Genomic DNA, 13,784 nt, shown 5'->3' with positions numbered 1-13,784 from the left:
GCTGATTGTATTATAGTTCAAAAATTTATAGAATATGTTAAAGTGTGAAATCAAGCCTTATTATTATCGTTAGACCAAGTCCTGATAGAAATTAAACCTTCATAAATTTCGCTACTGAGACTGTACTAAGTCATAAAAATAACTTTTGTGGAAACTGAATATTCTGTTATTTAGCGTTAATATTTTAGCTCAATTGAGCTAATTGCATATGGAAATAATAAGCTCTTATGCAAATAAAACAAATAAAGAGTAAAATTTTGACTTCCACACTACAACGTCGGAGATTTACAAGAACAAAGACGTTTAATATAAAACGAAAATGATACAATCGACAACTGAAATTCAAGGATATCTTTCATATATTTCAAAACATAATCCAGTGAAGTAGTATACGGCTGAAGATTATTTCTGTTAAGTCCGTACTAAAGTTGAGAGGCTGATGAGCTTTATTTAATTTTCAAAGACTAAGAATGCAGCTTAAAAAAACGGGATCTGGAATGCTTGTTATATGCGGATTAAAGGTTTTATGAATCATGCAGATTTAGTTTCAGATCTTCTTATATCTGAGAATACAGAACGCGTATTATATAGGAGGGGAAATTTTAAAGAATTTACTGGTAGGGTTATTGAGTATACAATTGCTCTGTCTCTTTGCAGCTCCTTGTTTACAAAACCATGCGCTAATTATCAAGGAATAAGGTCACTTTTATTATGCATATAAATAGAGAGAATAATATGAAAAAATCACCCATCAAATTTAATTAGATGATAAATCTCAAGCAGCTAAAACTTTAAAGGGATTTTTGATGCTGAAGAATTAATACTACATGAACTATGTCTAGGGTGAATGAAATTCTTTCTATGCAAGAATGATAACTAGATAAAATACTTGGACTGTGGCAAATCAAATCTGTGCTAACTCTATCAGTGTTTTGGGGTTCGGGTAATTCGATCGGTTGTTACGTTTTTTATCAAATACTTCCCTAAGTAATTATTGTAATTATTGTAGCGCTGTAGTCGCTTATGACCACTCACAAATTTTTGAACTTTAACTAAATCGCCTACCAGAGGTACAACTTCAACAAATTTTATTAAATTTGTGGTGAAATTATTATTTATATTCTACGGTAAGAAAAAATTAAGGATGTTTAATAAAATCTATATGATTTTAAACTACTCCTGGTATATGTGAAACCTTGATCGTTGCGTGTTTTCCGCGCACCAATTTGATGCAACCCTAATAATTGTATACGTCCGTCACTCAAATCTGGCCAGTTAGTAGCCTATAGCCAACGCTTTTAATCTGGGTTAAGTGGGGTCAAAAAGCGACAGAATTCCTGAATGTTATATCTATCAATTATTACAACATGCAATTGGGAACAAATCTTTGCGAATTAATTGTATTTTTTGTTTTATTATACACCTCGATTCGTTCTTTTAGGTCAGTTGAATGATTAGGTACATATATATTTTTCTGTTAAATACGTCACGTTACATCGTGGATTTGTGGATTACGACATATTTTTCCTTACAATGTGTTCGTAGTCATTTCGCTGATAGATGATAAATTATTCGGCTCCATGTTTCAATTAGACAAAAAACAAAAAAGATAAAATTATGAAATAGGAAAACTGCTAATAATATCAATAAAAATTGGCAAATAATTGGAATTTCTGGAACATCGTTCATATTGAACACACTGTTTACACCAACACAATTACACTGTCTGACGCGCGTTTCGATAACCAAGTTATCGTCTTCAGACACTGACAGTCAACCTCTGTAACGCTGACTATTGGTACAGCCATATAAGTTTATTTGAACTATTGAAACAGTCAAAGTCCATAATCATATAGAGTGCGGTCCATGAGCTCTTAATCTAACAAAGATAGAAAGGAAATAAATAAATAAAAAGTGATTATTTTTCAATATGATCTCCCTTTATTTCCATTTACTCTCCAAAACTTTTATATCACTAAAAATATATTATTTTTGTACACCGTCTATTTAATTTCATCGTCACTGTCAAATATTTTGTTCCTTAACTCGGTTATCAGCTTTACGAACAAACAAATAGTCATATCAGGGCTATATGGGGGGTGTTCAATCTCTGTGAAGCTACATTCGTGTATAAAAGCCCTTGAATGCGAGAATTGTGAATTGTCATGGAGCAAGCGCAAACCTCTACTGATTAGGTTGGGTCGCAACTGCCTTAGTAAGTCAGAGCCCAATAACCCACGGATCGCACTTGTATGTATTTTGTGGTAGAGGTTGAGAAAATATTGATCTGTGTGTTTGCTTAAGGTTAATATGTGGTCGGCTGTCATTAGCATACCGATTATGACAAACCGGACGACTCTTTAAAGGCATAAAATAACTGTAAGTTTGCGAAGTAGATTGCTAGATATTGTGAAGGCTATCATCATTTGCTTTATCTATCACGTCAATAATCTTGTATGAATTTGGATGTTGGACTATGCTTGGAATGTTTTTAGAGGCTGCAGCTTTGTTTCTATTTTAGCCGAATGAGAATACTGTTATATCACGAACAAAGTAAGTTTGGCGATGTCATGAATGCTTATGTTTAAAAGCTTGAAGAATACTGTATAGTTCAACAGTATAACGAAGAACACGTCGGAGGTAGGCGGAAGGAACTTATGGGTTCGTGACTGCACATCCTAAACCAGAGTCAATTTTGCAGTCATCATATTGGGTCTAAAATTACGAAAATATTTATTTATGTCGAGTCATAATAGAACTTGACCTCAAATTAATGGTTATACCTATTTTATGCTGAAGTTATTGCTGTTCTGGATCGAATAAGAGAAAAAGTGCCGAATTTTAATGAAACTAATCCAAAAAATATTAATGGGCTTAAGGGTTAAGAAAATATTTCGGTTGTTTGAAAGATTTCGATATATACAAATTCTCCTATTATAAATATAAGTCTAAGAATAAAGAATGAAGTGAATTCAGACACCAACAAACGCATTTTTATAGAAACTAATTGGTGAAAATTTTTTTCAGTGTGAATTGGAAAACAAACTGTCTAAAATATTGTGTTGAGATTCATTTAGTGTCACAACAAATTTGACTAAATCTAGGCCTTTTTACGTTTAATATTGAAGCTAAATTCAAACATTTACATTTAATTTTTATAATAAAAATGTTTAATAACCCTCTAAATATATGATAATAATTTTCCCATAAATTCTATTTTGTAAAAAGTACAGTGTAATATTTCTATGAAAATCGACATATACTAATAGTTATACATAGAAATTGTAGCATGGAAATTTCAATGTAATAAGCTCTAATTAATATAATTCTCATAAACAATTATAAAATATATAACACATATTCTTATTACACGTAATTGTATATTACTGAACTTATTTATCTAGAAAATCGTCAAATATTATTATAATTCGTGTTTTTATGTCTTGACAACTAAATCCTAATGAAAAACAAAAAAAATACTACATACTGTGAAATATAAATATTGCTAATAATCTCTTGTGATGCATTAATGGTAATAACAAAAAATTGTCGAAGTGAAAACTATGTTTATATTTTTAACGCACTACTTGATCGTCCAGTTTGTTATAATATTAAAAAAAACGTGCATTCTAATTTAATCATATCCATCATAATATAATGCAAATAAAATATACGACGGTGGTTCCAGATGTACCTGACCTGACCTAGAGATGGCGGTAGTTGAAAACAACCAGTATTAGAAAGTACAGAAACTATACTTAAGTTTCAAGTTTGAAGATGCTATGTTGTTTGGCAATCATCAATAGTAAACATTTTAGGTGAATTTGTAAACGTGGGAAAAATTGGTTGTGTGATACTTTCATTTGAAAGGCGATAGCTCAACCAATATAGAAGTTGAAGTAGATTCTACTCAGGGTGAGACTGATCCTTCGTTATCAACAGTAAAATATTGGGTAGCAGAGTTTAAATTAGGACGTAGGACATGCGAAGACCACCATCGCAGTGGTCGATTAAATGATTTGACGACTTCAGAAATATTGAAAAAAATCCACAAAGCGTACTGTACAAAAGAATGAACTGAAAAGGGAGAACCGGCTTTAAAGAAGGCAAAGACCGGTCCAACTGTAGGCAAGGTCATGAGCGAAGAAATCAAGTAAAAACGGCCACATTTTGCTAAGAATAATGTCTTGTTTCATCAAGACAATGCACCAGCTCACACATCCGTTATTGCAATGGCCAAAATTAATGAATTAAAATTTGAATTGCCACCTCATGCACCCTATTAGCCATATTTACCCTCCTCGGATTATTTTTGTTCCCAGACTTAAAAAAATGGCTCGTTGATGAAAGGTTTTCTGACATTGAAGAGATGATGTTGGCAGTTAAGTTAAGGGTATCGAACTTTTTGAACATCGGTGGGAAAAGTGTATGGAGCTAACGAGACTACGTTGAAAAATAAATTTTTGTATTTTCTTTGTTCGGCCAGGTACTTCTGGGACCATCTCGTAGTTGGGAGTTTTTAAACCGTGAATTTCAAATAATCTGAATGTATTTTAAAAGCAAACAATATCAACAATGTTTCTAAGAGACCCTGTATGCATTTATAAAATTCGACGAAATGTACAGTACTATTTTATTGCGGTCCACTCTCCATTTTAAAGAACCGTTAACTTAATTTAGGTAAGTAGTCTGCAAGATCTACCTAGAGAATTAGAAAACGAGAAAAAAATTATATTTTTACTCTAAATTTTGGTCTGTATTTTTGTAATTCCAACTAAGAACTCTTCAAAAACCATATTGTTGAATATATTCTCATTATTTGACAGGTGAATAGGATTACTGTACCTGAGTGTGACTTCAACAATTGGATTAAGGGATTACAAGGAATTAACGTATGAAATTACCAACACCTAGGAAATGAGGACCTATATATAAATATCTTTTTTAATCAAGACACCTTTTAAATATCCTCATCTTTGACCTATTAAGCACTAAAACGTTCTCCCTGATAATAAAATTCACTCTTTGTAAAAAAAAGGTTGGCCGAAATTATATAAAATATTATAATTATAAGCGCAAAGTCCTTGAAGCATCTTAGATTGGCTTATAAAATGAAAAATATATAATTATATAAATCAGCTTAAAGGATTAACTTTTAGCCATGCATGGTTGTCAGATTTGTGGTTTCTTCTTCGTCATCTATTATCTACCAGACTGCTGGTACAAGTTATATTTTTATTATAAATAAAAAAAACGAAAATTTAATTTGCATAAAAAAATACTCATTTTGTTTACAGAGTCAAGCTCTAGCTCTCACTAGAAATTGTAAAACTCCTCCGCCTACGCCTACTGCTAGTACTAATGAAAGAACAAGTCGTGATTCAGCTGAAAGGGATCTTACACCGAATGCTGCAAGGTCATCTACTCCTCTGGAGCATAACGGATCACCACCATCAATTAAGGAAGACTTTGACAATGCCAAGAGTTCATCTGGTAAGGAAAATATTTCAAAATCAAGTGTTTTTAACCAGTACTTGATATAAAACTAAGTTCTATCGTTCTATCGATCAATATTAGGTTTGCCATATTAATTTTTTCAAAGTATTGCATCTTTATAAATTCATGGTGTTTCTTGTAGATTATTCGTATACTTTCTATTATTTATCACAGTATTTTCCATTATAGAAAAAGTTGAATATTGTATAGTACTAAAATCCTTAGTTTAGGAAGATGTATAAGTAGTATAAACACTCGTTACCTTCAACTAAAACAGTAGAAAGATGCATTTGAAAGTGCATCTACGTGAAACACGTTCAAAATGTTCATCAACATCAAAGAGCATGATGTATGATCTTCGAATAAGCGAAAGCGATTTAGTAGGAGCCTTTAGCATTCAATTAGGCAATGAGCTTAATAATTCTCACTTAACTCATGGGTTAAAGAAATATCTAGGCAAAATGGATGCCCGGAATAATATAAACTCCTGTACGATTTTTCTCTGCAACATTTGGGGAGGTTTAGAAAAAATATACATAAATGATAACTGTTCATGAGATTTGGGTATGCCACCATGATCCTGAATTAAAACAAGACGATATGCAGTGATGCTAACCTGGTACTTTGACTCCCAAGATATTTAGGGTCCAGAAATCGAACACAAAACTGTTAACTCAGTTTTTTGATATACAAAAGGAATTAGTCTTGTAGATTTGATAATACATGGTTTACAAAATTACTTTCCATCAAGATGACGCCCCTTCCCACATAGTTTAAAACACTAAGGTGAAAATCAGTGAATTAATATATTGTTGAACCATCCTCATTATTCGCCAGATTTGGTTACCTTGGAACTGTTTACACAACCCAAAAAAATCATTTTTATCGAACGAAAAGGTACTTCTCGAGTTTTTTTATTTTCTCACGTCAGAGAATTGAATTTGTATATTTCAATTTCAATTTCAATCATCATCGGAATAAGTGCTTCAAAATAACGTCTGTCTGTTAAACAATAAAATCTTGTTTTTTTTTTCTATCGAACCAGAAAACTTATTGAACAACTAAGTATATATCATTTTTAATGTACTTTGATACGTAAGGGTATATATAAGAAGCAATTGAATAATTGTAAATAAGTCTTCTCTTCTGTAAAAGTATTCGTATCTTTGATTTATCCCATAGAGACAATCTTTCGTTTATTTTGCGCTAAACAAATATTTGAACTTTCATAATAACGCCTAATTAGAATAAAAAAGGGTTAAACTGTAGTAATCAAAGTGTAGCCACGACATTAAAGTATTTCGATTGTGAATAGTGAGTTTTGAGAAGAACATTCATGAACTGGAGGCTAATCCTAACGATGCACGGTTTCCCCTTCCCGCACCCGATCCCTCAGGCGGCTCGGATTGAAGAGGATAGTGTGGCGTTAAGCAGATTATCTTCTCATGATTGATGAAACGGCTGCACTGGATAGTCTGTACAGCCCGATCCAAAAAAGCTGATCGGATCAGGTATGCAGACATTTGCCCATATGCCGCCGGTGGACTGGCTCTTATAGTCCAGGCGATTCGATATAAAAACTAACAATCGACTCTTTCCGTTCTGGTTCATAATTCAACATTATTTTTTTCTGTACGTTTCTACAGGAGTTTTATAAGCTGATTCTGCCAACATAAAGTTTTATTTTATTTTGGTAATTAAAAAATTGTTTCTAAATTGAATTTATAAACGATATGTTATCAGGTTTGATATAAAAATGGAAACAATCCAAATTATCAATCACATTTTTCAAAGATTAATTCTTAAAACAGCTCACTATTGATATCGAGAGTCTAAATACCATGAGGAACTAGAAAATCTCCCACCTTTCCACATAGTACTGGAAAGCTGGAGGAAAAACATCCCCCAGTATGTACAAAGACGGAATTACTAAGCCTGGGGTATGGCTCAGGATGATCTTCAAGACATTATAGAACTCGAGAGCACTACTCCTAGGAGCGTATGAAATAGAAAATGAAGATCCTTGACAGCTACATTCTGAACTTTCTAAGATGAGTGGGATTAACAGATTACCGGGTTCCCCAGTATCGCATCAAGGATATAATAGATCCTTGAGATCGCGATGTATATGATACCCCAATATACATACATATCGATAGTTGGCAAGTAATTTTTTAATAGAATTTACCAACAATGTCTACAGGTATATAGACTTCGACTTTGTTTAGGTCATTGATTATGATCGATACACTTTTTTGCGAGTAGGCACCAATTTTTGATAAGGTTTGAACCCCCAAAAACCCTCTCCATGATTACACCGATGCCACTAGTAGAGTGTAGTATGGGACATACTTTATATTTAATAAAGGAATAATATAATGCGCGATAAATATATTTTTGTAGCTACTGAATATTTGAAGGTCTTTGTTTCGTGTCTGATGCTAATCCCTTTGGATTAATTTTTGTATATGAAAAGACGAGGTTACGTTTTTTTGTTCCAATTTTATGGCAAACATTAATTTGATACTTATTTACTGAAGACTAAATTCAAATAGATCTGAGTTATTTGAATAAATCAGATAAACTCATTTTGTTAAGTAAAATTATACAAGATAATGTATGCTTAAATAAAGATAATGCTCATTGCATGACATTTTTCTCCCTTCCATTATGAAAATCCACAATTCAATTACTGACAATCTAAATATCTGTAAACAATATCATTTACGTTTGACTATTGTTTAGTGGATAAATCGTCTATCTATAATACTACTAGCATTTCGGACAGTTGACTTTGTACTATTATGGCATTTCAATCAACAAAATTTCTATTTTGATATTATGTACAAACATACTTATCCTTTATGTAGAATATTGAGGTACAAGGTACAAGAGATTATTTATCGGATTACCTGCCTATCGGAATTGTTTAGTTAATTTGTTGTGTACAACAATCGTCAACCAAACGTAGTCCGGTCCATGAGTTTTTAATCTAATATGAAAAAAAACTGTAATTATTTATCTATAGGTATATTTTCCCTTTATTTCCACACACTTTTCAGAAGGTCTGACTGACTGAAGTTTCTACGCCACTATATATACGATGCATCTTTAGAGTCAACCGCCTCCATTGTCGCGGTTAAATCTTTTAGACATTAACTCGGCCTTTAGCTTTACGAACGAAAAAAAGTCGGACTGGGTCATATCAGGGCTATAAGGTAGGTGTTCAATCTCTGTAAAGCTACATTCTGACACAATAGCCTTGGAGCAGTTTGGATTGGAGTATTGTCATGAAATAAGGGCACAAGTCGACTGATTTTGCCGTGCCCTTTTTTTGATGTTTTAATGCAGCTACCTTAGGCCCAAGTTTAAACCTCAAATTTCGGTTTGAACTACAGATACCGTTTTTTTACACGTTTTATAGATGGTGTTTACTACAAAATTTTGATTTAAACGTTCTGGGGTCTGGGGGTAGTTTTAACATGAAACAGAGGATTCGAAGTTAACTTTTTCATATTGTTCACATTTTTACAATATTATAAAAGATTTTAGTAGAATAATTAAATATTCGCACTTTATATTTGATGAACTCGACAATGATGATGAAGAAATTATCAACATTGTCGACGCGCTGACAAAACAAAAGATATTCGTTCTAAGGCGAATCTCTAAATTGTCCCATATTTTCTAAATTTTTCGTGGTTCTATCAAAAACATGACCGGTTTTGTTATTTCCGTCATTAAATTCCCCTGCCAACTACCAATTTTTTTCCTTTTCCTTCCAAGTAACCGTATCACTTTTTTCGGATTCCTCTTTCTTTGTATTTCTTCACAATGTTAACTAAAAGTACTGCTTCAAAAAAATTGACGATCATTTTGATCTTTGTTCATACAACTTTCTCAAACAATTCCACTTTAAAACAAATATTCGAAAAATTTCTATTTAATTGTGACCTGTAATATAGAGCAAACTTATTTATTCTTGGCTCAAACTAGAGTTTGAATCATAGTTTAAATTTTAATTTAATCTCCAGTTTTTCCCTAGGTTTTAAAATTGTTCATTCAGAAGTCATAATAATATGCAGTGTTCACGGTTGTATTTGATTCCTTAGAGTTAATTGAAAAAAGCCCTGGCAGTCCCAAAATATTGTAGCCTTCACTTTATTAATGCTTCTCGTGACGCTTTTTTTGGCACGGGGTCTCTTTTCCAATGCAACTCTATGGAATTTCTTTTGCACTTCGGACCATAGTAAAGACCATAATTTGATCACCTGTTACTATTGGTCGAATTAAATTTTTTCGGTCCTCATGGCAAAGGTCTAAAAATCGCTCACAACATTCTATTCGACGTTTCTTTTGAACTACGCTGAGAATTCGAGGCACCCACTTTTCAATTTTAGTCATTTTAGAATGCTCATTAGAATCCTTAGAACAATTTTTTCCATGAGGTTTCTGTAGTAGTCGCCTAGGGCACGTGGGTCATCTTCTAATGATTCCCGCGCCCACATAAACAATTTTTAATTGATGGATAGAATTCACCGTAAACAGCCTCCATTCTGTTTTTGATTTTTGTTGATGTTAATCCATCTTTAGTCCAAATTTTTATAACAAAGCGAATCCCAATTTGAGACATGTTCCAAAACAACTGGACTGAGTACTTGTTAGAGCTGCACTATAATAAAATGGATCAAAGCAGCAAGTTAAAACTTGTCACTGACGCTTGAATGAAGATGTGTTATATAGTTAAAGATGATGTGGTGTCGCTATCTTTTAAGCATTATAGACTGAGATTGTGGATTTTATTCAATCATTTGAACGTCGAACCAGGTCTTGCATAAGTGGATCAAGTGCAGTATTCTGTGACATTTTATGGAAAATGGCAAACGCTTACATAAAACACCCACCTAGAAACACAACCGTCCAGCTTAGTGTAATAATCCATTTCAAGCTTATCAACAAAATGTGGAAAGAATGGAATAGTGGAAAGTAATTGAAAAGTAATTGGAAAGTAATTGAAAAAATCATTTGGACGCTCCTCAAACTGAAAATCAGAGTCAAATCTATTGGTTATTGAACAACAACAAATTTTTAATTTGATTATTGCTAAAATATAATTTATACATACTGTTCACCACCATCATACCAATACTTTCAAGTACACTGTTCGGTGTCCTCAAGCTTCCATAAGTTCATATAAAGTTCGAAGATGAGGAAATGAAAAAACCACTGATATAAATCAATAATCCTATCCCAATATTATCAATCTGAATTATGTCCGCCACTGTGCATGATAAGTGGCAAATATCTGTGCGCCTCTGGTAGCCCAGTTAAAGCTGGATTAAGCTGAAGGTAGGGGATTAAAGGAAGCTGGGATTAGAGGGACCCTGGCCGTTTCTCCCGCTTTTGAGACAGGAAGTTGGAGATTAAAACTCGCCGGAGATTAGCATTTTCTGTTATCAAATATAAAGCAAAAATTTTGTATATAATATCGATATAGTACGTTTCATAATTTATAAGGAACATTCGATTTGTAGACATAATTGTTAAACATTGAGCGAGACCACCTACAAAACATTACATGCCATTCCTTGCAAGAAGTTTATTATTATGCTGGTTGGAAAATTATATAAGGTTATTGTTATTATATGATGGCTGCCACTAAACAAAACTAACCTTCTATGCAACTTAATGTCAGCGAGCAACAAAAATCACAAAACAGCAAGAAGGTCAATAAACTGATCTGGTTGGTTGTTGAACCAAAACTTATTTTTCTCTAAATGTTATTGTTATTGAGAGATCTTGAATGAATCGAGCTTCATTGCTTGTTATCTTTCTTAAGACGGGACCTTCATCGTTTTTATTAATATCTACATAATTTTTTCCAGTGTATTTTAATCGCACCGGATCTAAATCAAATCTTCTTCTAGTTTAATCTTAAACTCTGTCTGTTTATATATTTGATTTATTAATATAATCGGGGGAATGTTCTGCAGTGTCATCTTAGATATATTCACATTATACTACACCTCGGATTAAGGATCCCCTTACTAGAATGAATTAACAATTAAGGTTTAACACATTTTTCCTACACGGAGAAAAATTGAATTGTACTATCGTACTGGTTCTACCGTTGCTTGAGTGGACCTTTAGCAATTCATTGGTCGCTTTTACATGGGGAAATTCTGAAAAATGATTCTCTCACTAGAATATATGTATACATATGTGTGATTCACTTTGTATACGAATTTTCCATTTTGAAATTATTTTTAAACAACTATTTTGGTCCCTTGTATAAAAAAACTGGAAGTTTACTACTACGCATTAAATATAATTAAAGTATCAGTTGTTGTTTCAAACCTATAATGGTTATATTCTGTATTTTCAAATTCTTTTTATAACAAATCTAATTTTCAAAAAGTGCAAACTTTACAATACGGAAATACCCACATTTTATAAAAATTATTCACCAGTTTTTATTGGAAAGTTGGAATTTTTTAAATGTTTAGAGAAAATCACCACGAACTGGTTTCTAAACGGTTTTATTAGAGTCTGCAAAAAAATTCATTCTGTATCAGTTTTTGTTTCGAACCTATAACCTAACCCAACAAAACCTAACATAACCCAACATAACCCAAACATAAACCAACATAACCCTGATTAACCCAACATAACATAACATAACTTAACCTAACCTAACCTAACATAACAACCTAACATAACCTTACATAACCTAACAATTAGCATTTTCTAAATACAATTTTCCGACTTTGCGTTGTTGGCGAGACGGAGCTCTATGGATGAAACGTAGGTCCATCACTTCACACCCGAAACAAAAGAACAATCAAATCAATGGGCTTAAAAGGGAGAACCGGCTCCAAAGAAGGCAAAGACAAGGTGATGGCGTCGGTTTTTTGGGTTACGCGAGGGAGAATTGTCATTAACTATCTTGAAAAAGGAAAAACTATGAGCAGCGAGTATTATACGAACTTATAGCAACATTTGAGCGACGAAATCAAGCAAAAACGGCGGCATTTGGCCAAAATTTTTGTGTTTTTTTTTTGTTGGTACTTCTGGAACCACTCTCGTAATGAGGTGTTTAATTATTGGAGTAAGCTGGAGTGCAGGAAATATTACTTCTGGTTCGGTTTCCAAAACAGACACGTACCTTGGCCTTAAAATTCCTGTACAGTAGAGACTTCCGTTAGATATCCTTTTTATGAGAATTCCGTTTGCCCTTCCTTATCATCATAAGTAACTGGAAGATTTTATATATAGTATTGTTCGGCTGTATAAAAATAGATTTTGTTGAAACACATTGTTGAAAGTATCTAATATTGCTGAAATGAACTTTTCTCGTAAAAGTACATTAGGTTTCTTTGAATGAAATTATCTACTTGACCGACAATGGTAATGTAGTAATTATCTATGTATTTTGTAATGATTATTTATGTTATAACTTATCATATGACAATAATAATTGCAATACAGAATTTAATAACTGCCATGAAAATCGAAATATTGTAAATAATTACAAACGATATTAATCGCAACATGAAATATATACATTAATTTAATCTCTGTATTAGCGTTATTCCTATAGTTCGATTGAAATACATTGAGAAAAAGTTACATGGCATTAAAAATAAAAAAATTTATTCTTTAAAAACTGAAACCAATAGGTCAGATTCATTATTTTGAAATAATTTCGATTTATTTTTAAGGTTTGTCAAATTTATTTAGCGCATCATATAAATATTAAAAACTGAAAAAAAATTATATTACATTAACGTATGTCGCAATTTAGGAGTTCAAAAATAAGTTGTAATAGTGCAATATCAAAATGACATTATAAACAAAAAAATGTTTATTTACTTGAAAATTAGACAAATCCTTTTTTATGTCAATTACATCAAAATTAAGATGGTAAAATTTGTCGCCCTTACTTATCGGCTTGCTTAGTAGCCTTCTCAAAGACCGATCCATCCAGGTCTTTATCGATGCACACACCTCAGAAAAGGTTTAAGGTCTAGTGGCATCTTGTAACCTACTCTTTTTCTCAGACCACCACCAAAAACCCAGGCTGTTATTTTTACAAAGAAGACTGGAGCTTCAGCTCAGGATTTGGTCCTGTCTAGACATGAAATATCACCATCACCCGGCTCCCAATCATACCCTAAATATGCTCCACTCAATACAGAAGAGAGCAATTCGACTTATTGGCAATCCAGAGTTGGCAAGAATCTTCTGTTTTACATACTACCACGTCAGATGCTCTTCCGAGCTGTCCA

General features: G+C 32.7%; 2 protein-coding genes across 2 annotated transcripts in view; one reads left to right on the top strand and one right to left on the bottom strand.

Annotated features, from left to right (window-relative positions):
• Positions 1-13,784, bottom strand: part of LOC130896222 (solute carrier organic anion transporter family member 74D) — a 227,996-nt gene that overhangs the window by 74,453 nt on the left and 139,759 nt on the right. The gene's annotated exons all lie outside the window — the stretch shown is intronic.
• LOC130896215 (uncharacterized) overlaps positions 1-13,784 on the top strand; it is an 83,522-nt gene that overhangs the window by 23,477 nt on the left and 46,261 nt on the right. Inside the window, exon 2 of the mRNA XM_057804156.1 lies at positions 5,298-5,493. Coding sequence (XP_057660139.1) covers positions 5,298-5,493 — 196 coding nt within the window. The remainder of the gene's footprint in view (positions 1-5,297; positions 5,494-13,784) is intronic.

The sequence above is a fragment of the Diorhabda carinulata genome, chromosome 1, assembly GCF_026250575.1.
Source record: "Diorhabda carinulata isolate Delta chromosome 1, icDioCari1.1, whole genome shotgun sequence".
NCBI classification, from domain to species: Eukaryota; Metazoa; Arthropoda; class Insecta; order Coleoptera; family Chrysomelidae; genus Diorhabda; species Diorhabda carinulata.
Note: the sequence above shows the minus strand (reverse complement) of the source record. Positions and strands in the feature narration are given on the sequence as shown.